This window comes from Bombus bifarius, unplaced genomic scaffold (assembly GCF_011952205.1).
Source record: "Bombus bifarius isolate JDL3187 unplaced genomic scaffold, Bbif_JDL3187 scf7180000008199, whole genome shotgun sequence".
Taxonomy (NCBI): domain Eukaryota; kingdom Metazoa; phylum Arthropoda; class Insecta; order Hymenoptera; family Apidae; genus Bombus; species Bombus bifarius.
The window spans coordinates 3,332,282-3,359,051 of NW_022884505.1; the positions used below are offsets into that span (position 1 = coordinate 3,332,282).

Consider the following 26,770-nt stretch of genomic DNA (forward strand, 5'->3'; position numbering starts at 1 on the left):
AAACAAACACGCGCGACGTGACGAAAATCGAGGCGTGGCTGTAAGAGATGTGAATCAGGATTCAGTCTTGCTTAACTAAAAAGAACTATGCATAGGAAGAAATAGTTGTTTCTTGAATTTATGAGAGAAACTAAATTGGTAGGAATAGTCTATTTGCAAGTAAATTTATCGTATAGTCTTTTGAAGATTATCGTGTAAATACGAAGATCAGGTACGTCGTAATGGAGCATAAAAATACTTATGTGTAAAGAAGTAATAAAAGTGAAAAATGTAATTTCCTTAGCTATGTCCATAAAAGCTTAAGTTTGTATAAACATCCGTAGTCTGTCTATTCTATTTCGTGTTTATCGTAATGCCTGCATGCCACTCGTTCTCCATTCATTCTAAAAAAAAAAAAAAAAAAAGAAAAATACAAATTCGTTCCGAACAAACGAAATGCGGGAAAAAATCAGCGTTGGTCATGGCAAAGCACTGCGACGATTTACGTTAAATCCTGCGAATTAAAGTAGCACGTAAATTTTGCGTTGCGATAAAATATCACGAGCAATAAATTATCGGCTTTGCACCAGCGACTATCCGAGAAAACCTACGACAAAGAGGCTGCTGTCGCCGAGAGGTGTGTCGTGAAAAAAGCAAACGATGATCCACCGCGATTAATCTCGCGTTTTTCTCTCGGTTGAAACCGCGCGCGAGAGAGAGAGAGAGAGAGAGAGAGAGAGAGAGGAAAAAAGAAATGAAATGAATCGCCACGTTTGGGATCGAAAACGTCCAAGGGAAAAAGTCAAGCTGATAGGAATTTCTTTTACAGATCTGTCAGTGGGGCGCGATTTGCGCGGAAACCGGTGGCACAGCGATTTGCGAATGTCCAACCTGTCCGGCGGAATTTCAGCCAGTTTGCGGCGACGATGGCATCAGCTACGGAAACGAGTGTAAGCTTCGCCTGGAGGGCTGTAAACATCGACGAGAGATCCGCGTGCTTTACCAGGGACTCTGCAGTGAGTACCAATCCCCGGAAAACGGGAACCTCTTTAATTCCCTAGAATCTTCATTCCTGATTCGTCGAATCCACTCTTTTTCCACGGATACAAAGTTTTGACCTATACACGAGTATTTAACAAAAACTGGGCCAATTGTTCTACTTATCCAATAAGTTTTATAAAAAAAAGAGGTTTTATTTTTTCATATTGAGCGATTATAATATTTTCAATTAGTGATTAGGTCCATAGTATGCTGATTATTATTTTACGTAACGTAAAACGTCTACTTTAATAATACTGTTTCAGATTTTTGCGAATATTTACGGAGTTTCTTAGAGCATGTTTCGAGATCAAATTATAAGATTGTTCTATTTTTAATAGAAGAAATATTGTGACGTTCATACAAAATATTGTGCATAACTGAACGATCTGGAATAACCCTGTTTATTGAATATTAAAACGTTCAGTAATCTTAGTGTAACTTAAAACAGAATGTTATTTATCTGACAAGAAAACGAGTTCAATTGGCTCAAATTAGCTTGTAGATATCGCGAATAATTTTGGAATGGTCGTTGAAAATAGACTCGAAATTATGCAAACGAGGTAGCCAGGTTATTATCATCAACATTAAATATATAATCATAGAAACAAACGATACACATCGAGTAATACGATTAAATTGTTCCGAGTTTAAAGAATGAATTATCGATGCCATCGTTTTAGCGACGAGTCGATGAAATACATTCACGGAATAATTTATCTCGTCTCTTTATTTGTCGAGAAATGTTCGTCCATTTATAAATTCGTTTCCTTCCCGAAATTGTAACCGATTAAGATTTCCCTACGCGAAAATAGTTGATTGAGTATTGATCGATCAGGAGACCGGAATAATTAGAACTGAGGTACCAGGTAAATAATTAAGGAAACTTTATTATGAGACACGTCGGTTAGCAAGGGAAAAATCGAACGATGGTCTATTCCGACTAGCTGAGTTCATTATACCAAGCTCGTTCGTTATATCGGGAATTCCTGTAATCAGATTCGGTCCACGACAACGATTTTTTCTACGAAATCAACTGGGAAGTTTAAGGACTTTTGTGAAGATTCGATTCGCCACAGGATGATTTGCATACGATGCATGAAACCTTTTGATCCGTTCTCTCTCTTTCTCTCTCTCGATACCATAATCCTGTTTGCATAATGATCAACAGCGAAACTTTGTACTTTAAGAATTTTTCGTTAACGATATTTGCATGTTTACTGAAAAATCCATTTATGGAAATAAACTTGCAACCGAAACTAAATTTCGTTTAAACGCTCGGCGATATTTGACAAAATAAGATATAAACGAGGAGAAAAATAGGAGAGAAAGAGGGGGACAGACAGAAAGTGAGGAATGAAATATCAAAAAATACAAAACTCTCGAAGGAATATCCTGCGTCACGATGAAACAGATTCCTGACGAGGTGGCAAGCACCCTTACCGCGATCTTCGCTACGCTAGAGCACACCACAGACAGATCGAGCTAAACTTTTCTCATAAGCCACCCCGTGACGCGAGTAACCGTTCGTTTCGGTTGGATCGGGGCGAAAGAAATCCCGGGGAATCGTCGGTAGGAGTCGAACTCTCTGGCACCTCTTCTCCCCAACCGCAAGATAATTTGCATGGTTTAAAATCGCGTGAAACTTCTGAAACGTACTGCTGGGATTCGGTTCCATGCATATCACGGCGCAGGTGACTTCGCCCCTCGCTGAAATTGTATGAGTTGTTACCCCACGGCATGCACGTTGCATATGCATGCAGTTCCTGGGCCTCAACCAACCACCACCACCACCACCACTACCACCACCACCACCACTACCACTACCACCACTACCACCACTACCACTACCACCACCACCACCACTACCACCACCACCATTATCTCTGCCTCCTCTTGGCTTTCTCCCGTTTCTATCCTTGGCGTCGACTTCGACTACGGTGTATATACCAGTAGCGAGCACCGGGATTTTCGTATCGCGAGCGTCGAAAGCCAGAAGCTGTACTTCCATCGCCCCATACTCTGATTCTGAATCTGGGTTAGGGTTCTCCGAAGGCTTGTTACCCTCGACCGTAGTAGCACCATCGACACGTCGTCGAAGAGAAGCAGAGCGGTAAGCCGATGCCCCTTTCCTCTCAGATTTCAATGAATTCTAAAGATAACTTCTCGACTGCAAATCCAGCTTCAATAGCAACCGGCTCTACCCGCGCGCTCTCATCGTTCCTCTGGTTCTTGTTGCACCCCTCTTGCACCGCCGTGTGCCATCCCATCCTGCCGTTCGTTCTCTTTGTTCGCAGTCCCCGAATCCTTGCACGCAGTCACATCGGCACAGGCCAGATAATTTCCCTCAAAACGGGTGCAGTTATGCAAATACCAGCATACCGGGAATCTTTATTAATGTCGGCTTGAACGTAGGCCAGAAGGTAGCCAGAACTGCAACAGGGTGGCGGCGGCTGCTTTGTAAGCGCGTCGATGCCCGGAATATCACGGAAACGGAAGCGGAGGTTCGCGCCGCCTTAAACAATTCAGCCAACCGACCCGGCTGGTAAATTAGCGGCTCGTGCGAGATATCGCATGGCATCTCAGATTCCCGGCTAGAACCACGTACGATTTCACGGTGACGAATGGTCTGTCTTGCCACGGCTTTTTGCTCGTGGGCAATTACCGCCGGAGATAGATCGTTCGGATGGCTTCTGTGTTACGTGAAACGAACGAACGGAGACGTTACATGGGTTTCACTTGTTAATTAGAAATGTTTTGTTGTTTGTTCGCAGATGGATGCGAGAATAAGAAATGCGACTTTTACGCGGAGTGCGAGAGCGACAGCGCTGGTGAAGCCAAATGCGTTTGTCCTAGCAAGTGCGAGACCACGGTAAGTATCTGATATAAATTATTTCATGATCGGTTTATTTTTGCTGATAGATAGTTTAATTATTATTATAGTATAATTAAAGTGGTTGGTTGAGAAAGAGAAATCTCTATTAATAGTGGTAATAAAAATAAGAGATCAGATCAAATCGTAGCGAAAAATATGATTTGGTAAAAAGAACTGCCATCGATTATTTAAATTAAAATGTATAACTATTTGTTTTGGATGATGAAGTTAGAACAGAACAAATGCATAGGTGATTAACGAAATACGATGGAATCAAATTAAAACATAATTCTTCGAAGAGAATGCTGCTGGCGCGCGGAATCTACTTAACATTTGCGCTAAAACGCGAGCAAATTAATCCCTAAATCGTATTGAAGTAATTGAGTTAATCCTTATCAAAGTGAATCGGGACGCAACGTTAGAAGCTCGGTCAGCCGATTTCAATTTTCCGACGAGCAAATCCGTTCCTGAAATCATAATTTTTATTCCGTTCCCCGGTTGCCACCTTCATCCTTTTAATGAAATAGAGGTGATGCTACAATGCCGCTTGAAAAGAAAATCAAATCTCTAAGAACTCTAATCGAAAGCTAAAGGACGGTTTTCAGAATAATTTCGCCCGAAGCATCGCACATTTCATGGTGAATTACATTTCCTATAAAAATTTATTAAACTAGGTACGTTATTCTCCATCGAAAGAAGTATAAGTAAATTGTGAAAGAAAATCGTCGCTTCAAAGTTGAAAAATAGCGAATGGCGTTATCTAAATGACTGCTCATACTGCAACATAGAAAGTGATTATTTCATATAACAGTGTTTATTTACCACTTTATTCTTTCCATTTCTAAACATCTTATATTTCATAGTATAAACTACTTTTAAAATACTACAGCAACCGCGAGCTACGTATTTATGATATTCATTATTTATCAACTTTTATTGTGCTATAGCATTATTGTGCTAGTACATATAATTTATCAATTATCGTATTAATTTATCAAATTTACGAATCGGAAAGATAAAAAATTTCGCTTATCGTCATCGAAGCATCAATCCACGAAATCAACGTCTATGTAGTAATTATGCAGAAAAGAAAATCCTATCAACCATGGTCTGAGACATCGAGTGATGGTCGTTAAATATAATAAACCACCGAACGTGTCGATCTGCCGGCTTTTACGTGCTTACCACCATTCGCAGTGTTAAGCCTCGCTAGTTAGCACGGCTTAAGTAAAATATTCATACCATGATGGATGTGGTGTCGAGTATATATACAGTGCAGAGCCAGAATACGCTGGTCGTGCACGATATTTCGTATTTCCGCTATGTTACTCGATGTTACGCGACCGTGTAATGAACCGTTCGTTTCACCGATACCAACCCACCTTGCCAAATCGACTAACGCGCACGCCATTTTCATTAAAGCCTTTCTATCAATTTTCCTCTCCATTCCCTGTGATTTCATTGCCTTCCCGTTCCTAATTTCGTCAGTCTAGCTGTTCAGGTGTACACTCTTGGACGATTCATTAGCATCGAACGATTTTGATCATTCAAACGATAATATCGGAAATGAATCGAAGCCTTTTTGTACTTTCAATTTTTCTACCTCTAACTTTAAGAGAGCGATGCTCGCCCTCGTTTTATCAGGCTAATTTCTATCAGGTTGGTTACCCAAAGTGTTTCCTCAGAAGGTTCATAAAAATTACCATATATCACACGCTCCTTTTTCAATTTCTCCTCGTTTTCTCTTATTATATTTCTCGTATAATTCCGATATTCGAGAATACACGCTCCGCCTCATGTATTCGCATATTCTACTATCCTAATCCCTCTATCATTTATTCCCCCAAATTTATCGACACCTCGCCGTAATACCACATTGCGGCAAATTCGTCGCTTCCCTCGATCGTTCCATACGAAACGTTCCCATATCCGGCTCGTAACAATCAATCTTTCTGGGAATCGAGGCCAGGCGCACCGTGTTGATTCCCCTCGAAATCCCGAGCGCAGTCTGGAAACGAATACGTGCACCGAGGAGGTGGAAGTAAAAAAAAAAAATAAAAAGAAGGAAAAGGAATGCGACTTTATCGCGGGTAATCCGCGGCGGTTTCCCCGGAAGATCACCCCGAGCAACATTTCCCAGAGCAGAAATATTCGTTGGGAATGGAGAGCACGTCACGGATCCCTGAGATAGTGTTCGCTGGCAAGGAAAGGCTTCTCTCCTTCGATCCAAGCTGGGACACACGGTGGATCGGAAATTCACGGATTCGTGAAACGTCCTGCTGACAAAACCACGAACAATTCCGAGCTCACTCACTCTTGCATGTACGGCGCGGATGTTCCTGGTCGTTCGAGTAACTGCCGCGGGCGCATGCTTCTTTTTCCAAAAAGAAATCGAAAAGGTGGTCGAACCCCGTAGAGGCGATGGCCATCCGTGCTGGGCCCCGGAGCTATTCGAAATTCAACGACGTCCGCGTTAGAACACACTTATGGCCGATCAGCCATCACCTGGAACGACCTCAAACCACAGAACGTAGATACTATTGTCTCGTAAAGTTGTCACGAGATACACGTTTAGCCATCAATCTTTCTCTTCGAGTATTTCAGGAATACCACTGGATCTATTTGAAGTTGATTTGTACGATTGGTTGCTGTAGTATTGAAGCGTGGGTTAGGAGAGTTGATGGAGTAATTATGGACAATGGAACCTACAGTAAGAACTGATAGATTCTTGAGAATATTTATATTCGACTTTGTACGTTGTATTGTATATTTCTTGATATAAAGTACATTAAACACAATGAAATTTGATTACATTTTTTAAATAAGAAATATTTAATTTAATGATTCGTCACATTGATTTATATAAAATAAAATTAGTCCATTTTTCTATTTATTTGATTTAATATTTATGGCGCTCTATGCGGGAATAATTTAATTCCTTTCAAACGCAGATGCTTAATTATTTAAAAATGAGAAGGCGAGAAATTATGATGCTCAATTTATCGAGCATCTTAAATTTCCTATCGATTGAAATTACTTATATTTCCATAATAAAGGAAGAGATAAAAGACAACGCGAATGGTTGCGAATTGATTGAGGTGCATCAGCATACTTTTTAGTACAGGATCAGCGAGCGTTCCTTCGCGTTCCTTCGTTTTAAACGTGAAATCACATCTTTCGCGCATGGATACACAACGTTGCCACGAATTTGACGCGTCAGCGTTCCATGGGAATAGAAACGAAAGGACTTCGGAGGAAAGATGGGATGAAAAGGACTGAATCAGTGGCACGATGAAAGAGATGAGGGTTAGAGGCATTGTTTGAACTCCAAACGAGGAATATCGGCACGTCCCAGTCACGTTCTTAGAGTCCCACGAATCCTCCATAATTGTCTCGTAAATTACAATAAGAAGGAGGCAAGGTGCGTATCAACTTGTCGCGGAAACTAATTAAAACGTATCGACCGACTGCGGATATTCTCTCCGAGGAGTCTCGTCGTTATATCTTTACCCTTCATCATGGAAATAGAACTGTGATATTTATTAATCCGCTGAGTGGATTAAAAGAGAAAAGAATGCAACGGAAAAAGAATCGGACGACAAAGCTTTCGTTCGTCACATAATTGCTTTTTTAAGTCAATTATCCTGTTTACTACGGACATGCTTCTTTGAAATTCAATATCAAAAATGTAATGATACGAAGTAAATTGTTCCAATAGAACACCGACTTGTCTTTAATCTTCTATACTTTGGTTAAACGTTGCTTAAAGCGTTAATTAACTGTCGTTGTTGTCGTAAAAAATACTCTCCGCTGAAATATCAATTTTCTCCATTATAATTTCTCGATTATATTCTATCACTCTTTTATATCGGTTGAGGTATCAAGCACGAACATACAGTTAGTCGCAAAAACACCCGTGGCATGTTAAAAATTGTGTATGCATCCGAATACTTTTGCCATTATCTGTATTGCCCTCGGCCATACTTGATCATGTTTCACCATGATTTTCTTTTAGTTTACAAATATTTCATCGCGGCACAATATATTCATGATCGCACTTACATTCGGGAATAACTCGCACGTAAAAACGCAGAAGGAACGCTAAAAAAACGCAAAAGAAATGTAGAGGAAGCGGTAGAGGGCAAGTCACGTTGGCCGACAACGCGTGTAATAAGCAAACAACAACGTGGCTGGATACCGCAACCAGGCTAATTAAGTTTCGCTCTTTCGCGTATTATTTCTCATCCCTGTACGCCACCCATCCCCCAGCATCGTGACGCCAACGTATGTTAGAACACCGGCCCGACTGCGCCTTAGCCGCGTGCAACAAGTGCGAAACGCGTGCTGCCTCGCGTTTTTCTGCTATTTTTTTCTCACGAACCCACCCACCTACGTAAATATCGCGAGAAGATGTTATATATAATACATTGGTTTTGGTGAAGCAGAAAAGATGTATCTTCAGAAAACTAAAAAATGGCGATAGTTGTATTATTATACATTAGGCTGAGCAAAAAGTTCACAAATACGATATGCTAGAAAGTATATAGTATGTACGTAGTATCGTAGATAGTAACTAAACATTTTGTTGCATAGTAATAATAAATCTTCTATGTAAATTTCAGACGAAAGAACCCGTACAGGAGAAAATTTGCGGCTCCAATGGTATAACTTACGCCAACGAATGCTCTTTGAAGGTGGCCTCTTGCACTTCTCAAACTGACATCGCTATTAGTTACGTAGGCGACTGTGGTAAGTTCTTTAGATACTTTCATATTTTGTATCATCGTCAAAGTCGCGTAAAATTTATTGGATAGCAGTCAATCGGTGGTATAAAAAGAACATTCAATTTATTCGCTGAGTAAAGTATTCAAGCAGGATTATCGGGAAGGTATAAGGAGAAGATAAACGTTTTCAGAGCTTTGCGCAAGAATAGAGTGCGATCATGGAGCTCATTGCATGGCTGGCGTCTGTGTGTGTCCTGAAGAGTGTCCTGAGAGCACTGGAGAACCAGTGTGCGGCAGCGATGCCAAGACATACCCGTCGGAGTGTGAATTGCAAAAGGCTGCCTGTGGAAGGGATCCTAAATTGCCGGTCTTGCACGTGATATTCTACGGCGATTGCGGTGAACGATTCGTTGCAGCACTCAGTAAGCTATCTGATCCTTTCCATAATCTAATCGTGCTTTTCTTTCAAATTCGAAAAGAAATTTTCAATCTTTTAAACTAAAAATTAATTCACTATAATAAATAATTGTTGAGCGATCGGTACTTCGATAATTGGGGTCTCTACGAATATAAAATGTAAAATCTCTCGAGAATGCAAAATATCTTCATCGATCGTTAATAGTGCAAAGTCTTGTTTCAATAACGCGATAGACGCAACTTCTCGTGCATCACTCGTTGCCATCTCGACGATATTAATTGCGCTAGCTTAAGGACACCGCTCTAACAAAACTAACCATCCAACGACAATCTTGTATAATAGCTTTTACTACTCTAACCATGCCTTAATCGCTACGCTTCTAATAGCTACGATGTCGACGCCTGCGGTGGTTCGATTGGCCACCACCGCGGTTGACGTGACCAGCACTCAGGTACGCGAAGCATGCAAGAACATTAACTGCGATTTCGAGGCTACTTGCGAGCTGGGCCCGGACGATTATCCCAGGTGCAGCTGCAAATTCGACTGCGCCTCGATTTCCCAAGAAAATATGCGCCCTGTTTGCGGCAGCGATCTAAGGACCTATTCGTCCCTCTGTGCCATGAAAATGGAGGCCTGCCAGAGGCAGCAAGAGCTAAGACCTAGACCTCTCGATCTTTGCCAAGGTTCGCAGCAGCTTCCGCTAACTTCACTCGATCCGCTGTATAATTGCCTGGATTTTCGATTCGATTAGCCATTCCATTGCTTGTTCCTCTGCTTTGCCTCCTAACTTTTAAATTAACTTTTGAATTAGTTTATTTTCAGAATATTTTCAGACTTTTATTTGTCTGTTATATTCGCGACGCTTTCTTCAAAAGAAAATATAATTACAATTTTAATTACATTTAAATTACAACACCTTAGTGTGTTATTTACGATATAATTTTTCTCTCTTCCTTTGTAGAATTGTAAGTATGAATAACATTGTAATTACTTTTAATTTTCTCCGTCGCTAACTGTCTTAATTATAATTTATCATTTGTTTATTATACACTTTCATAAGCGACCATAATTCAGACGAGACTTTTAACCCAGGTATGGAAGTGAAACCTTGTAACGGTGATCCTCCATTGGTGGATGCCGATGGGAAAGAGTACGATTGCGGTAATGGTCCAGAACGACGAGATTGCCCGAGCAACAGTTATTGCCATCAAACCACGCGACTAGCTCGATGCTGCAGAAAAGGTCAGTCCTTTCGATGGAAATTTTAGTTTTAGAAAATTCTTTCAAACATATTTCGCATGTTATTACTAACGTCTTGCGATTTGCTATGAATAAAAAAAACGTCGTACTAAAAAGAAGGTCAACGTAAATTATCGATTATTTAGCTCAAGGAACCCAAGTCGTAAAGTGCTCAGACTCCTGGCACGGCTGCTGTCCGGATGGCAAAACGGCCGCACGCGGGCCCAATGGCGCAGGTTGTCCGAGTTTATGCAACTGCAACAGGTTAGGCAGTGTTTCTGACACCTGCAATCCAGAAACCGGACAATGCGAGTGCAAACCAGGTGTAGGCGGTCTGAAATGCGATAGATGTATGCCTGGTTATTGGGGCTTGCCTAAAATCAGCGAGGGACATCAAGGATGTATACGTAAGGATGCCTGAAATTCTGTTTAGTAATTTACACGAAGAGATTATTGCTTTATATCTGGAATTTAATGGACGATGATATATTTCAATATGAAAGTTAGTTTATCGATTGAATTAATATTAATCGACACGTCAAATTTCCTTTGAATGATCCAGCATGTGGCTGCTCGCTCTTTGGTTCCGTTAGAGAAGACTGCGAACAAATGACAGGTCGCTGCGTTTGCAAACCGGATATCCAGGGCCAGAAATGTACCATTTGCACCGACCACAACAAAATATTAACACCTACAGGGTGCTATTCAGGTATCACGCGAAAGGAAACTTCCACAGAATATAGTATAACTCAAATCTCGACCAATTTGCTTCCATCGACGCCTAAAATTGAATATACAGTAAAAAAATTATCGTCCTGGAATAGTACCAAATCATTTAAATCCCAAAAAAATTTCCTTTCATATAAAACCAAATTTACAACGATATAGTGTCAGGTGTTATATAGACTCTGTGTAACTCTGTATAAACTGAACTAATATTCCAACCGAATAACATCCATCGATCGATTTAACGGGTTCGTTCTGTTTGTTTGCAGCCGATACGATACCGCCGATCCCGACGTCTTGCAACGAGCTGGAATGCTATTCCGGCGGGCAGTGTTCGGAAATCGGTGGACCACACTGTGTTTGTCCGTCGTCCTGTCCATCGGACATACCGTCCGTGCCGGTTTGCGGTAGTGACGGACAGACATACGACAACGAGTGTGAGCTCAGGCTGTACGCTTGTCGCCATCAAGCAGACGTGGTCACACAGGCCTTCGGCCACTGCAGAGGTGGGTTCACTGAACATACGCCGTACAGGCCGCCTTATATTCTGCATTACTAAACTAATTAACCACTGGGAGCACTTTTCACACGTTGGATCAGCTGTCGAACAGGACTCGCTCCTGTCTATAAAACGCAAATTTATTCTCTAGAGATTAATCGGTCTTGATAGCTGGTGAATGGCGTAGTACAATAAAATAGTTTATCAACGTGTTTGTTAATTTTGTAGTGAATTTTCAGAATGTTTTGTTTATATACGAAGGCCATAGAGGAAAACATGATAAGTCGTATCTTTTATGAAACATCCAGAAATCAATAGAAATAGACTTATCATATTTCTTCCGTGTGTTCGATTATAGTTTGCGAATAAGGAATACAATACATATATCTGTTTGTAAAAATTAGGTGACGAGCAGCGAATATATAATATTTAAGAAGTTAACGATAGACGAGAAGAGAGGGATTGTTTAACGCACGAGATATTGTCGTAACGATTTCGAGGGTTCACGAATTTTAGAATAACTTAATTAGGAACAAGTGTTATCTAGAAGCTGGAGCTTGAAGTAGGGAATTTAATGATATATTTATCAACGTATGGGAGATGCAATATCGCACAGCCTGATTAAAATTAGGACTAACATCTAACCTGTTCCTTTGTATCCATTACGTGATAATAAACTTATCAAGTTTCTACTAACATGTATACATATATGTTTATAACCCCTTTACACCCGAAACGCTTGCCCACACTACTTTGCTTGCTTTCTTCTTGCTAACGTTCTATGATTAACGTTGCACCATGATCTTTCCCTTTAAAAGAATAAACAACCCGTCGATCAACGATTTAACAAGAAAGAAAGCAAAGTAAGTCAATTTACAATTAATTTAATAACATATTTACCGTACTTGTTTCATTAATTGGAATTTCTATTCCTTTCTATCGATTTATCCACCTTTTTCTTTTTCTAAACCGAGTTCGAACGAAATCGTGGAATTGAAAGGTAGAAAAGATTGAACAGGATACGTATCGCGGAATTTCCTTTATCCCAAGAGTACGCTATCTCACTCGTAGGTAAATTCTGGGAAAGTTGGTGACGTTAACTCGCGAAACTAAGCGCCAAAGGTGGATTTAACTAAATCACCGTTGACTTGGAAGCGAAGTCCCGTCTTAAGTGGTCCCTGTGAGCTATGCCCGGCCGGAACTTACATCGGAACCTTAAGAAACGGTAACGAAACGCCTTGCCCAGGCCGTTAAGCACAACTCCGCCATCAAAATGAATTAGTCCGCGACAGATCTAGAGTCTTTCGAAAGTTCGAACGAATGCAGTATCGACCGCTGTTTGATACCACTGTCCCCACATAAATTTAACCGTCGGAGATTCGGTCGATATCGTGTTCAATAGATGGTCGCGATAAATCTATCCAAGAAAAAATTCTCTTTGCATCTCGTTCCAATGAATTCTAGCGAATTCACGTGGACCAGGTAATCAGGAAAAGGGTTTCAATACCTGGCTTTTCGAACTCCTCGAACTAGCTCGCTATCTACTTTATTTTCTATTCGTTTCAATTGCTATATCTGTTATTATAAATGGGAAAACTTACTTAGCGTAACTTAAGTTTCACGTGTAACTCATGCATTCGCAATTGAAAATGGAAAAAAATGAAATTTAACAGGTACAAAGAAAGAAACCTTTGAGGTGATTTATTATACGTATTAGTTTATTAAAGAGACGAGTGATAAAATTGTAATAGTCAGTGTATATTAAAATCACTTTAAATACAAGTACAGAAATAGTGTACACCGGTTGTTATCGTCGCTCGCTCGATACTACTGTTCGACTCTACGCTCGCTATTCGACTGCATGACTGGCTATAAAGATTCGCTATACTAGCTGTCCTAGAGAGCACGTTCGTCTATCTGTATCGACCGGAGCTGTTATAAAAAGTTCGAATGTAACTGCGGTTCACGATTGCAAATAACGGCGATAATATTTTGTCCGGAGTTCGTTTACCTTTGAACCTATTAAACCAAACCAACACTCCAAGGCACAATGATATGAGCCTCTCCCGATTCGAATCTTCCATTGGCTCATGTGCCGCTACACTTTTAAAAATATGAGTTTATAAAAATAATATAAAAATTATTTTAAATTATCATGCACTGCCTCGTTATAATATCCTCGGATGAAAAGTCGTAATCGTTCATTACAATACAATATTATTATTGTTAATACAAGAGCATAATCGATAAATCCAGGTTAAAAATTCATCGATATCTACCATAAAATCATCGGATTGTAAATATAGTGGAATACAAGAGCTCTTGGAACTTCACGTATAGTCGATAGACTCGTCAAACGAAGCAACGAGTCTTAACCAAGAAGAAAACGGAGAGAAGCCTCTCCATCTGTCGCTGCAGAGTATTCCACATTCACTGACAAAGTTCGCGGAGTGAAACGTCGAAATCTATTAAAGTCTCCTCCTGGTTCCGTAACCTCTCACTCCTTATTTTCGATTGCTCAGCCCCGCCCCCCCTCCCCCCCACGCCCTCCAAAGCCCCGCCTCAGCAACGTTGCCCTGGTCCTCCCTTGTCGCTGAAAGTCAATCTCTTAAAAAGTTCTTCTTTCTCGGGACTCACTCTACAGAGTCAAACATAAATCAGATTACTTTGAGCAGATGAACCATCCTCTTTCCTCTTACAGCCTCTCCGCCACTGTTGTCATGTTTTATACCGAAAGGACGCAGCTCCCTCTCTGCATAGTAGAAGGCTACTATTTTTTCATCACGTTTTCCCTTCTTCCCCCGTACGTGACGTAGAACAATTTCCGCGAGCGAAATATCGCATGGAACCGCACGCGGTCGACGCCACTTTCAACCCCGTAAATATTGTATGCCGCAATTTCTTCGACGTTCCTCGCGTGATCTCTTTTCCGTGTTGAGGATACGCGACTACTGAAAGAAGAATGGATATCCCGCTTACGTGGACATTCTGACGTGACGTGAAGTTTGATTAAGGGAGAGGGTGCGTTTGATCGATGTGACGCACGAAAAAGGAAGGGGCGAGACTATTAATTGTTTCGTTCGACTGGAATGAACGAAGCTGAATTGGAGTATCATTATTTTGGGAGATCATTGGGAGAGTCGAAGAGGCATCTTGTACGAATCGAGTGTTTGTCTGTCCGTTGATCTACTATCCTATCATTTATTTTGTACTCGGTTTAACCGTTCTGCCAATCTCTTCCAATTTTAAGAAGAGAATTCGCCGAATTTTTCCTCGTATGCAAAGGGAACTTTATCTTACGTATTTCATCGTCGTACTTCGTGTCGAAAATAATCCTAATTAAAAAGGAAATATTATCCCAATTAGCGGCGATAGCGAGAGAGTCGAAAGACAGGTAGAAAATATTTATACCTGCCAATATTGACATCGTCATCTCGAAATTCAATTACATGTCGTGAGCACGTTTGTCTTCATATATACATAAGTATTTAATATGTACATACATACATATAACACATACATAAGTATTGAATTCATGCATGGGTGAAACTTGTTTCCCACCGAAAGCAGAAAACCGTTAACGATTCATGAAAAACGAGAATAAAATGTAAAACCAAGAAATAGCTGCGTGACATCATTCACATCTGTCTGTTCCACTTCACCTATTTGAACTCTCAACTTCATCAAAATTCCACGCTTTCAGCAGATAAATACGTAGCTAATCCTACTCCAGTTCTTTGGTACTCTTTGTAAAATAAACAGGGAGGGAATGAAATAATGGAACAGGGAAACGGTAACGTCGATAAAGCCAACCCCTCCGATGAAAAGGCCAATCGTCGATGTGGATCGAGAAAGAAATTCTCTCGGTTCGTAAATGTCAACTCGTATTTGCCGTCAGATTCTCTTCTCCGCCAATCAACGAACTCTTAAATTGGCTAAATCCATTCCTCTCGCCCCTTTCAACCCCTTCTCCATCCATTTCTACACACCAATTTTCCAAGCAGAAAATATTTTCATCGGAGACCGAATGCGAGCGGGAGAAAAATTTCGTTGTCGGTTTGTCCCGCAGTCGATAAAAGCGTTGATTATATCGAGAGGAATATGCGACGATCGGCACAGCGGCGGGAGGCAAGGGGTAAACATACAAAAACCGAGAGAGGAAAAAATAATGGAAAGAGTGGAGGACAGTGAAAGTCGTCAATGTGAAATAATAGGAAGCAACGCTGCAATTGGAAAGTAATTAAAATCCCATTAAGCTGTCTTCGGTTTCTGATGCCAACTCGGACTTCCTAGTTTCGATAGAATATGCTATCCGATTTTTATCATTTCAAAAATTCACGATGCGCTTCCGCTACTTTGTTCGAGACTGAAAGTTCCCCTTTATTCGTACAATGATTTACCACGATATTAAGTGGTTCGCTATAGAACTTGTTTGTCAATATGTTACGTGCGTTATATAATACACCTTTTAAATGGTCAAATGTGCTTCCAAATATATATTTTAAAAGAAATTATTTATATATTACAATTCGTTGCTCGTCCAAAACGAGTTTATTTTTGAACGCCGTCTAATTCTGAAATCGTAACCTTGTCTTTCCATCGCATCACCCAAAACGAACAGTGGTAGAATTGTGGAACGTTCGTAAAATTTTCAGACGATCCCATGGTGAATACGGACTTCCCCGTTAAAAGGTATACAGCAGTGCAATATACCCAACCAGCAGCCGCCATTTCTCCGTTATCGAAATCTACCAGGCATCTGTTGGTGCCGGAACCGGATCCTCGCTATTATTACACCCACAGGGCGCATCAAGAAACCATCACGATCGACAGGGACAATTTAAAGCACGGTAAAAATCGAGCCCAATTCCATTCTACGCCCGTCCGTGTCGATATTTCATCCCAAAGTTACACGCGACGACTACGAAATGCAATCTTGCGCGCTATCTTTCATTTTGTTTTAAGACATCTACGTGTCCGTCCTTTAAATTCCATTCTATTAAACTACCGTAATCTACTTATCTACAAACATTTCAACGCGATAACGAAATATCAATATCCCGGGGAAATTAAAGTCAAATTTAATCAAACGAATTTCCGCCCGCCACTTTCAGTATTCAGTGATACACGTAGCACCAGAGCCAAATGCATTTCGTCATAAGTTTCTGTAACCGGTGCTACGTAATTATCGTCGTCGCGATAACGTTAACAGCGTGACGTAATTAATAGTTTGAAATAGCGTTGAATAAATACTACGAATTAATATGTTTGTGCTCTTGTGCACGCGCTAGTTTGCCTATGTGTATATGTCTGTATGCGTGCGCTTCGAAACGTGCATTCCTAAATCCGCTTGACGGTTAATTCTGAATCAGCTCGACGTTGGTAATCGGATCGATGTCGTACGGAACCAAGACCGTACGAGAAATGCCTTTTTTCTCCAGACTCAATGCAGAGACGTCGATTTATCCGTTAATTCTGCTTTTCAGGAGTGGCGGCAGCGTATAGACCAACCCCGGCGACGATTCGCGTGGTCACCGCGTTGCTCGGCGACCTCTGTACCGACGACAAGGATTGCACCATTCCTAACAGCGAATGCTCCAATGGAGGTTGCATTTGCTCGGAAGGATACGCGGAAACCAGCGACAGACAGGAATGTTTTGGTAATTGATCCGATCTTATCTACTCTGGTTGTTCTTGGGGATTTCTCCTGTTTATTCGAGCGATGGTTTTGCATTTTTCTCTTTTAATGTGGATACGATAATAGCAGTGTAAAGTAGTAAATGGTAGAGATAAAATACGAAGATTAGCGATAAAAATTTTAAAAACTCTTATAATGGTCATATTATTTCATAAGTACATCTCCCAAAATATACGTCTTTCTTTTACAAAAAGTACTTATTCTTTAAAGCAAAATACAATCTCACAAATTTTACGTGTCGCTGATTTCAAGCAGAGTTACCAAAGAAATTATATTATAGAATAACATTAATTTTCTTATTACAAAGGAACAAAGACCATTTGCATTACGTTCTTTCGGCTTCTAAGAGCAAAGTGTCGTTCAAACGAGGTGTAAGTGAAAGAGAAGAAAATAGATACAGAAAGGGGCTCTCTTTGACCGAATCTTCCAACGTTATTTGCGCCGTGTAAAGATGAAGAAAAGAATGTAAAAGAAACTGACCCTTTTCCAGCTAATTACGTGCCTGTTACACCGACCGAAGAATTTCGTGCCTGCTTGTCGTATCCGTGTCACGCGACATCGACGTGCATCGATCTGCCGAGCGCAACGTTCGTTTGCATCTGTCGTCCAAATTACACCGGTCTATTATGCGACGAGGAGATCAACAAAAGGGATTACGAGGTGCCGTCGTTCGACGGCAAGAGCTACGTCAGGATGAACAGATTGAAGGCTTACCACAAGTTCAGCGTCGAGGTTGAGTTCAAGACGTACGCTGACAACGGGATTATACTTTACAACCAACAGAAGAGCGACGGCACCGGGGATTTCGTCTCGTTAGCCATCGTCGACGGGTCTGTAGTTGTTATCTCCTGAATTAGTATCATTCACGTGAATATAGTTACGTTGGTGTATTGATAATGCCTTGTTGATTTATTCGGGAAAGATTCTTATCTTCTAGACACGGTTATTTCAATACATGACATTATATATCGAGCTAATGAATCATAGATTAAAAAGTTCGCACTTTCGTGTATACTATTTAGGATTTAATTTATTTTTACAGACATGTACAGTTTCGATACAATTTAGGGAATGGCCCTGTAATTCTTTCCTCGCCTGAAAGAATTACTATGAAAACGTTTCATCGAGTTGCCGCGAAAAGATATCACAAGGACGGCGTTTTAATTTTCAACGATGGGGAAGACGTTGCTGGTCAAAGTCAAGGAATGTTGAAGTCGCTCGATCTCAACCAAGATACGTTCGTCGGGAACATGCCTACTAATTATTCTAAGTAATTTTTCCCTCGCAATTACTCGTCTAGTCCTCGCATTTCATCGAGAAATTTAATAACGCGAAAGCTTTTTATCTGCGCAGGGTTTACGATAATATCGGTACCAACCATGGGTTCCTCGGTTGCATACGAAAATTGAAAATCAATCGAAACTTCGTCGATCTTCATGTGGGCCGCGATAAAGAGATCTTGGAGACTTATCGTGTAAAAGAATGCGGAGAGAACGCGTGCGCCAATCTGCCTTGCCAAAACGGCGCAACATGTCAGCCCATCTTCGAGGAAGATCTCTGCAACGGTCGCGAGTGCAGAAGAATTCAGAAACGAGGGAAAGGTAAAAACAAGAATGGCATGAACATTGTCAGATGCAAGGGATCGCATTGCATCTCGATCGATCAACGCAGATCGAAAAAAAACGCGAAGAAACGTTGCGCGGCACCTAAGTGCGATTACGATTACGACATCGATTACGAGACGAGCTTCGAACATGGCAATTACGCAGTGGAGAAATACGATCCGCCTGATTATAGATGCATCTGTCCACCTCAGTTCACTGGCAGAAATTGCGAAGAGTCTTTAGATCCTTGTATAGGCGAACCTTGTCAGCATGGAGCCACTTGTGATATTCTTCCACAAGGTGGTTACGTTTGCAAGTGTCCACCTGGCAGGACTGGAGAACACTGTGAAATCCGTGAGTAAAAATTCGTTTGATATGTATTCGTTAACGAGATACATTGCACCGATTCGTTAAAGTTAATGACGTTTGTTTTTACATCACTGAACAACTTATCGAATAATTTATTGAATAACTTCGTCGTTTAATTAATTCTAGTCGACGCTGAGTTAACAGAGCTATTGATACCCGAAATGTCCGGGGACGGTTTCTTGGAACTCCCATGCTTGGAAGGTGTAGCGAAAGCGTTCTCCATCGAATTATGGTTTCTCACGCACGCCAACGACGGTTTGCTACTTTACAATGGCCAGTTGAACAACGGACGTGGTGATTTCATTAGTCTGAACTTGGTCCAGGGCAAACTGGAGTTTAGATTCAATCTTGGAAGTGGTATCGCCAATATTACCTCTCCAGACCCTGTTACGCTCGACACGTGGCATTGTGTTCGAATCAGTAGATTGGGCAGAGAAGGAGTTCTTCAATTAGACGACGGAACTGTTGCCAGAGGACTGTCCGGAAGTCCGTTAACGGAACTGAATCTCGAAATGCCTCTTTATGTTGGCGGCGTTAAGTGAGTTTCTAAATATGTTTCGTTCAACGAAGAACTTTAGATAGAAAATATATATTTCTTTAAATGGTAGACATTGGCGAGAAGTTCATCGACTCGCTGGAGCCTGGACTGGATTGGTAGGCGCGGTACAAAGACTGATGGTGAATGGAAAAACGTACCAAAATTTAGCTGTCAACGTTACTCAACATAATACGGAAATCTATGATGGTCTACCATGTCCTAACAACGAGAACCCTTGTCACAATGGTGGAGTATGTTTACCTCTGTTAAACAGTTATCTGTGCAAATGTGCGAACGGTTACAATGGTCTCCACTGCGAATTTTGTAAGTAATGTTCGTCACATCTTATTAAAAATGAACTGTAAAATTTTGTAAACACAAAGAGATGTTTCTTTCTTTCTTAATTTGCTAGTCATGGGCTACGATGTATCCACGGAATTATCCGAAAGGCCAGTGCGTTTCAAGGGCGACAATTTCTTGCAATTTAAGCACCGAAACGGAAGAAGGTAAATCGAATCGATCAACGATCGAATCAGTAAACGTTTTCTAAAAGTTCTATCGCATACTCCTAAGTCACTGCATCTACACCTCTTAAGGTACTAATCCGAATTAGGAGCACCAAGTTAGGTTTTTCAATAACGTTAGTAACAGTAGACTAATTAGATCCTTCTTCAATCAAAGTATCACTAACCTTTTGATTGTGTAACACCGACTAGTACTAACTCAACTAATACTACCCTCGGCGAGTACTTTGAGGAGTCCTACTCCGACTACGACTTGGAGGAGGATGTCGACTACGATTACGACAGTTACGATTACACGGAGTAAGTTTCTAGGAAGAATAGCTGTGGTGTACTCGTTTGAGGGAGAGACCTTTATTATCTGTGCCTATGTATCGCCGTGTCTGCTAACCTATTTATTCGATAATAGAGAATGCTAATATCATGCCCTTCAAACCTAATCAGAGAAACTTTCATCAGTAATTATGGTCAAAAACAATTTGCTAAAAATTGTACAAAATAAAAGCAAAACGCTAATAATTATTGATATACTTTAGATAATCTTATATTTTAAAAGAGCTTTAACTTTCAAAGCCATACCATGAAATATAGGGTTACTAGGGTTGATATTGTATGATTTTTATTTATTTTATAGCAATGCTTGCTTGTATGTATTATGTCTTTGTCCTATGGCACCGTAGCTCGATATTTAAGACTAAGCACACCAAACACGCACTAAAGAAAACGATATTGTAGACGCAAGGGTCAGCAGTCGAATAAATTTGAGCTGAGACTGAGAACAACGCATCCGGATGGCTTGATTGCCTGGGTTGGAAGAGGCAAAATCGAACATCTTATTTTATCGTTACACGGCGGCCAAGTTCTTCTTACGTACAAGAGCAAGAGCGAGCAGATATCATTGAGGAGCAGGGTTAGTATTAGTGTTTTATCAATTATGTATCGTATTATGAAAGTTATCGAATGCTTAACGTCATCGATCAATTGGAACTAAATGAAATAATTAATTAGTAGGTTTAAACTTAAACTAATCGATAATATTTCTAGTTTATTAGCGATTATTAAATTAATTGAAGTATTACAAATGTTTTACCGATGGTTTTTGTATGCAGGAACGGGTGGATGATGGTGTTTTCCACCATATCAGGGCATCGAGAAGACGAAGAACGTCGATGATACAAATCGACGATTTCACTCCGGTGAAAGTATCCACAGAGACCACCCTGTTAACGACAAACGGCAAGCTGTTCGTCGGTGGAAAACCCGGCCATAGAGGCATCAAAGGCTGCGTGTCAGACTTCGTAGTGGATAAACGACGTCTTCAGCTGAACAGGCGGAAGATCGAGTACTGTCACGACAACGATGTATGATAACGAATCCCGGAAACGACGATTGTCAACGTGATATCGCCTTTGGCCACGCTTGTCGACTTAACGACGCTTTTGTCTTCGACGAGTTAGCATCTGCCTAAAACGGACAAAGACGAACGCGAAGGAAATCGTTGGTGGTGTTCGTTTCTGGGGGAAACGGAGGGAACGAGACACGAGGTTTAAACGATTCCAATGAAAACGAAGAAACAGAAAGCGAGATGGCGGAAAGGAACTGGGCTTGTAACCGACAAGGAGACACGTGATTCCTGCCAAAGCTGTACGAGAGAATACAATGAAAAGGGACCCGCCAATCGTGCTACAGCAAGGATAAATGGCGGATCCAATAACAATAGCAAGCTAACTCGTATATTTATTTTTCGTTCGGGATAGTATAGGGAAACAGAGTCCCATTTGTCGTTCGTTTGCCACAACGAATGATCAGACGGTAGAGAAGAGGTGAATAGGAGGAGCATCTCTCGTGTTAAATGCTGAACGTTCTCATCTAAGGACAATAATATATTTTTAAGGTGACGAGATTAAATATACATATGAATAAATATATGTATGTATAAAATTTAACGCGTATACGTATAAATTTGGGGCTATGGGGAGGAAATGCTTGTAAAGCATCGAGTTGAAGCTGAGTGGTAAGAACAGTGGGATGGGGGGATTTCCGGGGTCAAAAATACAGAGACGGGCGTGAAAGGGATAAAACTCATCGATATTCGTTTAGACGTTACTCTGTAAGTTAAATATATCGAAGCACCTATAAATGTTTTACGATGCCAAGACTGATTAATGGGGGAAAGAGAGAACGTAAGAGGAAGAGTTGAGAGAGTTAAAATAAATGACAAAAAAAAAAAAATAGTTAAAACAGAAAAAAAACAGAAAAACAAAGCGATAAATCGGTGTTATGTTTGAGTGTTTCGGTAGAGAGATTTAAATGATCGTGCATTATCAGAATATAGAAGAATGTATTTTAAAGGACTTGTTGATTTACGCCAGTAGAGAAAAACGATAAAAAAGAAAAGAAGAAAAAGATGAACGAACAAGATAAATACACACACATACATACACACGCGTACACGTAACACACGTAACATACATAAATAAGAATTATACGAACAGATACGCCGTACAACGTTGTTTCTAGGCAAGCAAGGCTTTTTACAAATGCGCAAAGGAATAGATATATATATTATATTACTATGATTATATTATATATATAAATATATATATTATACATATGACACTATATGCAGATTACATTCCATTTAATGGACACAGGTACCATGATGAATGTGTATCGTCGATCGGTCACGATCATCGATGTATCGTTACATTTCGACCCGGTACTAAAGAATGCATCGAGCTTGCCTCGAAGACACTCCATTTCCGTTCGACAATCTCCAACACACTTGCACGAGATAGTTTCGCAATCGATTCTAAAATGCTTACGAGCGTGATCACAGGTTTCTTCTTCATATACAGGGTTCACGGAAACGCACGGTCTACCGCGATCGATTAAATTGTAAATGGACTAGAATCGAAGAAAATAGAAGAATCGAAGACATGTATGCATTAAATAACCGAGAACGAAGTCGAATCGTTTCCATCGAGTTGAGTTCCTTCGACGAATCGAAAGGAATTCGAAAGGAAGGTGTCTAGAATGTGGAAACGAAGATCGTGAATTTATACTCGAGATCTACAATTCTGATCGATTCTATAAAACACGGAAAACGATTCGGCGTCTGAAAATGATGCGAAAATAATAATAATATTATTAATTATATGATAATGTACCGCTTGTGTGTAATCGAATGATCAACGAGAAGGAGTGTCTGAATGAAAGCTGACGTATGGTTGAAGAAAGAAAAGTAGATACCGTGCCGGGATATACTACTTGTAAATATGATTAACATGTGCTGATCTACGAGTTGATTATCGTTTTACTATCGTGTACTAAAGCTCGCGTAAGCGTGCGCACCTGCATAAGTCGGACCTAAGAGAAAATCGTCAGAACGACCTAATTATAATCGTAATGATTCATCGAATAAGCCTTTTACGACGAAGTTTTTCTTCCTTTTTGTTTAAATTTCTTTTCTTCCGTCGCTCGTGGAAACGAAACAATGTCTGCGTCAACGTGTTCTTCCCCTGCTCGTCGATCCTGTTAACGATCGCGACAAAATGTCGAAGACAGCCTAAGTTCTAATCGTTAATGGCGACTGCCGATCTTCGGTCGCAGAAAGAGACGTTATCGAAGATTTTTCAACTCGCCTCGTCGAATATTTCCAGCGTCGCTCGATTTATCGAACGAACAGAAGTTTCATTTTTTATTACGAAAACGAAACGAACTAATTAGTACGGTTGCCAGTTCGCGATACTGGACGCCATTAATGAAAAAATGTCGTAACTTTTAAGGTTGTTTTTTGTGCGCACCGTTTAAATACGTAATTTCTAGAACCTAAGCGCCAAACACAATACATATCTTTGACGTGCATAAGATTATATACATATATTTGTAAAATCCATCACGTGGAGTCGATATTCTTATCGACATGTAAATAATGACCATACATTGTCTGGAAATGTTCGACGTTAACTATGTTGTAAGTAAAGTGATTCTATGAAGGAAACGAGCGTCGATCGACCAAACTATTGCGTAATTATTCAAAAGAAGCGCGTGAATATTTTCCTCACCGCTACTACGACGAATCTTCTAATGGTTTTTAAACGTATCTTTTCTATTATGTTCTTTCGTTCGAAAGATGCACACTTATACAATTTTTATAATGTAACGTCTCAAAGCAATCATATCTATTTCATATCTGTCGATCTATAACGGTCGGTGTGCAAAGAAAATTCTGAAAGGAAAGAGTTCGTTCTCGAATAATTAAGCCTTGACTATATAAAAATTGTTCCTCGTTAGAGAATTCGGATTGATCGCGAGCAATATTGTCACATATCCTCCCTCTTGAAATGTGATCCTTTGTATTCTTCCAATGAATATCGCTGTTCAACATATCGAAACGAATTTGTGGCCAGTAATGCGTCTCCTGGAAGAACAAGAGAAAAGAAGAATGTTTTATTGTAACGAAAATAGAAAGAAGATCTGCTTCGATCGTCGACGTTGCTTTCGCGAATATACTGCGTTTTATATATATACATATATATCTATATAAAAAAAAAGAGGAAGCTAGATTCGAAACGTATTATAATTATATTTCTATCGAATGTATTTGAATTTGTAATGGTTAAGAAAGAAATTCGTAGGTTTCGGTTATATATGTAAGTTAATTATTAAATTTCGACTGTAATAATTTTTTGCTACATCGAAAGGGTTGCTACTTCGTGAAAACATACATTGAAGAACAACAATGGAAGAGATAGGGAAATATTCTAAAATTTTTATGTTATTATTGCGTGAACTGTGTTCTCATTGTCGATCGCAAGTGTTGAACCGCCATATCTCATTTTTTTTTGCGGTACATTGTCATTGGATCGTCAATGTGTCCGACATTTACGTGCGTGTTATCGTAAAAACTACGGTGTATAATGCGTAATCGACGGAACGGTACAAAATAAAACAACAAAGATGTCATCTGACTTACTTTACGAAATCGTTCGACGAAAAAGAAGTTTCACGATGCTGGTATGATTCAAAGAACGGGAGCGTATACAAGGAGCGAGGAAAAATTTCAATCCATGCCTGAGAATTACTGCCAACCTAGATAGAGATCACAGGATCGATGTTTTTGCCTCTAAAGCTTCCCCGTCCCTAAGAAATTTATCGACTCGTGAGTCACAAAATTTTATAAAACGAGAGAAATCGATTGTCCCTATGAAACACATAAGAGAGACACAAAATGATTTGTCGAGATTTCCGATTGTGCGTGCAACATCGTTCAGTGTCGTTTATTTCTCACGGAGACTAACACCTATCGCGGCAGGGCGATCGTCTGAATTAGTTTTTTTACTTTGATACCGTCTTTACTGCGACCATTCGCCGTTTGCTGACCTAAAGTATTTGTGAGCTACACTGTATAACAAAAAGTACGCGTTGTAAAGTGACTGTATATACAAAAATAAATTATGCGATTATCTTGAGCGTCGTGTTTTTCTACCCTCTACTCATTTTGTTTTATTAGTAGATTTACATTTTTTCATATTTAATGCATAAGAATCTTCACTTCAGTTATTAATTTATTATAAAAATTCCATCGAATAATTTTTCATTAATTAAGAATATTTTAGCAGACACTAATCAAGCTAATACTTGCAGTCAAACGAAATTACCCAAGGGATTAAACTATCGCTATAGAATACATTGGCGGTCGCTAATGATATTCAGTCGTCAGACTCTGTGATTCTCCTATTCCATTTAAACTCCTTCTACACCTGGATCCTCGACTCTAAAGTTGCCAAGATATCGTAGATGACATTAACTTGCAGTTTCACGATCGCGCAATTTTGGAGATATAGCTGGTGTGATCAATTTCAAGTTTATTAGATTCTCCGTGCGAGAATGTCTATTCTGTAGACACGCGTATATGGCAATGTCAGTCTTCAGATCGTAGAACTCGATGTTAACGATGTCAAACTTGTAGGACACGACAGCAGCAATCATAGATCCGTCAAGTCTGTATCGACCAAGATCCGTCAGAATGGATGCTTAAAGCTTTGGTATTACTCGATACAATAAAGCATTGAATGATTAGTAGACTATAGATATTTAAGAAGATTCAGTTTTTACGGTCATAAGTCATAACTTATCATGTCAACTCATCATCTATATGTCGGATTAACGTTGGGGATAGGGTCGTAGGCGTTTGATGAATCTTCATTGGAATTAGCCATCGTTATGGTATAACAAAGGTATGGTTTATTAACACAAGTATGGATACCACAGACTTGACAATCAATCACGGCGATTTGGCTTGCGCGACACTAGTGACAATGGCCTTAGGTTCGATAACGAATCCACGGTCCACGGGATGACGAATGCGAAGTGATCCACGAATAACTCTACGTACAAAACTTATCTGCATAAACTCCAAAAAAATCCAAGTGGAACTACCCTTATATATTCCTTTCCCCGCCTCTCGGGTCAATCTTTGTTTTTAAGGAGAGCCATATAATCATTCCATACCTTTGTCAGGTACACGTCCCTTCCGT

The 26,770-nt window shown here is 40.1% G+C and overlaps 1 protein-coding gene across 1 annotated transcript in view; it reads left to right on the top strand.

Annotated features, from left to right (window-relative positions):
* Nucleotides 1–25,702, top strand: part of LOC117210071 (agrin-like) — a 264,190-nt gene extending 238,488 nt beyond the window's left edge. Inside the window, exons 8-27 of the mRNA XM_033452692.1 lie at nt 809–995; nt 3,792–3,889; nt 8,515–8,641; nt 8,808–9,038; nt 9,421–9,717; nt 10,127–10,276; nt 10,420–10,680; nt 10,836–10,982; nt 11,269–11,505; nt 16,154–16,348; nt 16,985–17,158; nt 17,687–18,026; nt 18,239–18,466; nt 18,550–19,154; nt 19,296–19,707; nt 19,778–20,031; nt 20,120–20,213; nt 20,424–20,531; nt 20,964–21,138; nt 21,338–25,702. Coding sequence (XP_033308583.1) covers nt 809–995; nt 3,792–3,889; nt 8,515–8,641; nt 8,808–9,038; nt 9,421–9,717; nt 10,127–10,276; nt 10,420–10,680; nt 10,836–10,982; nt 11,269–11,505; nt 16,154–16,348; nt 16,985–17,158; nt 17,687–18,026; nt 18,239–18,466; nt 18,550–19,154; nt 19,296–19,707; nt 19,778–20,031; nt 20,120–20,213; nt 20,424–20,531; nt 20,964–21,138; nt 21,338–21,595 — 4,578 coding nt within the window. The 3' untranslated portion in view covers nt 21,596–25,702. The remainder of the gene's footprint in view (nt 1–808; nt 996–3,791; nt 3,890–8,514; nt 8,642–8,807; nt 9,039–9,420; nt 9,718–10,126; nt 10,277–10,419; nt 10,681–10,835; nt 10,983–11,268; nt 11,506–16,153; nt 16,349–16,984; nt 17,159–17,686; nt 18,027–18,238; nt 18,467–18,549; nt 19,155–19,295; nt 19,708–19,777; nt 20,032–20,119; nt 20,214–20,423; nt 20,532–20,963; nt 21,139–21,337) is intronic.
* Nucleotides 25,703–26,770: the final 1,068 nt, after the last annotated feature.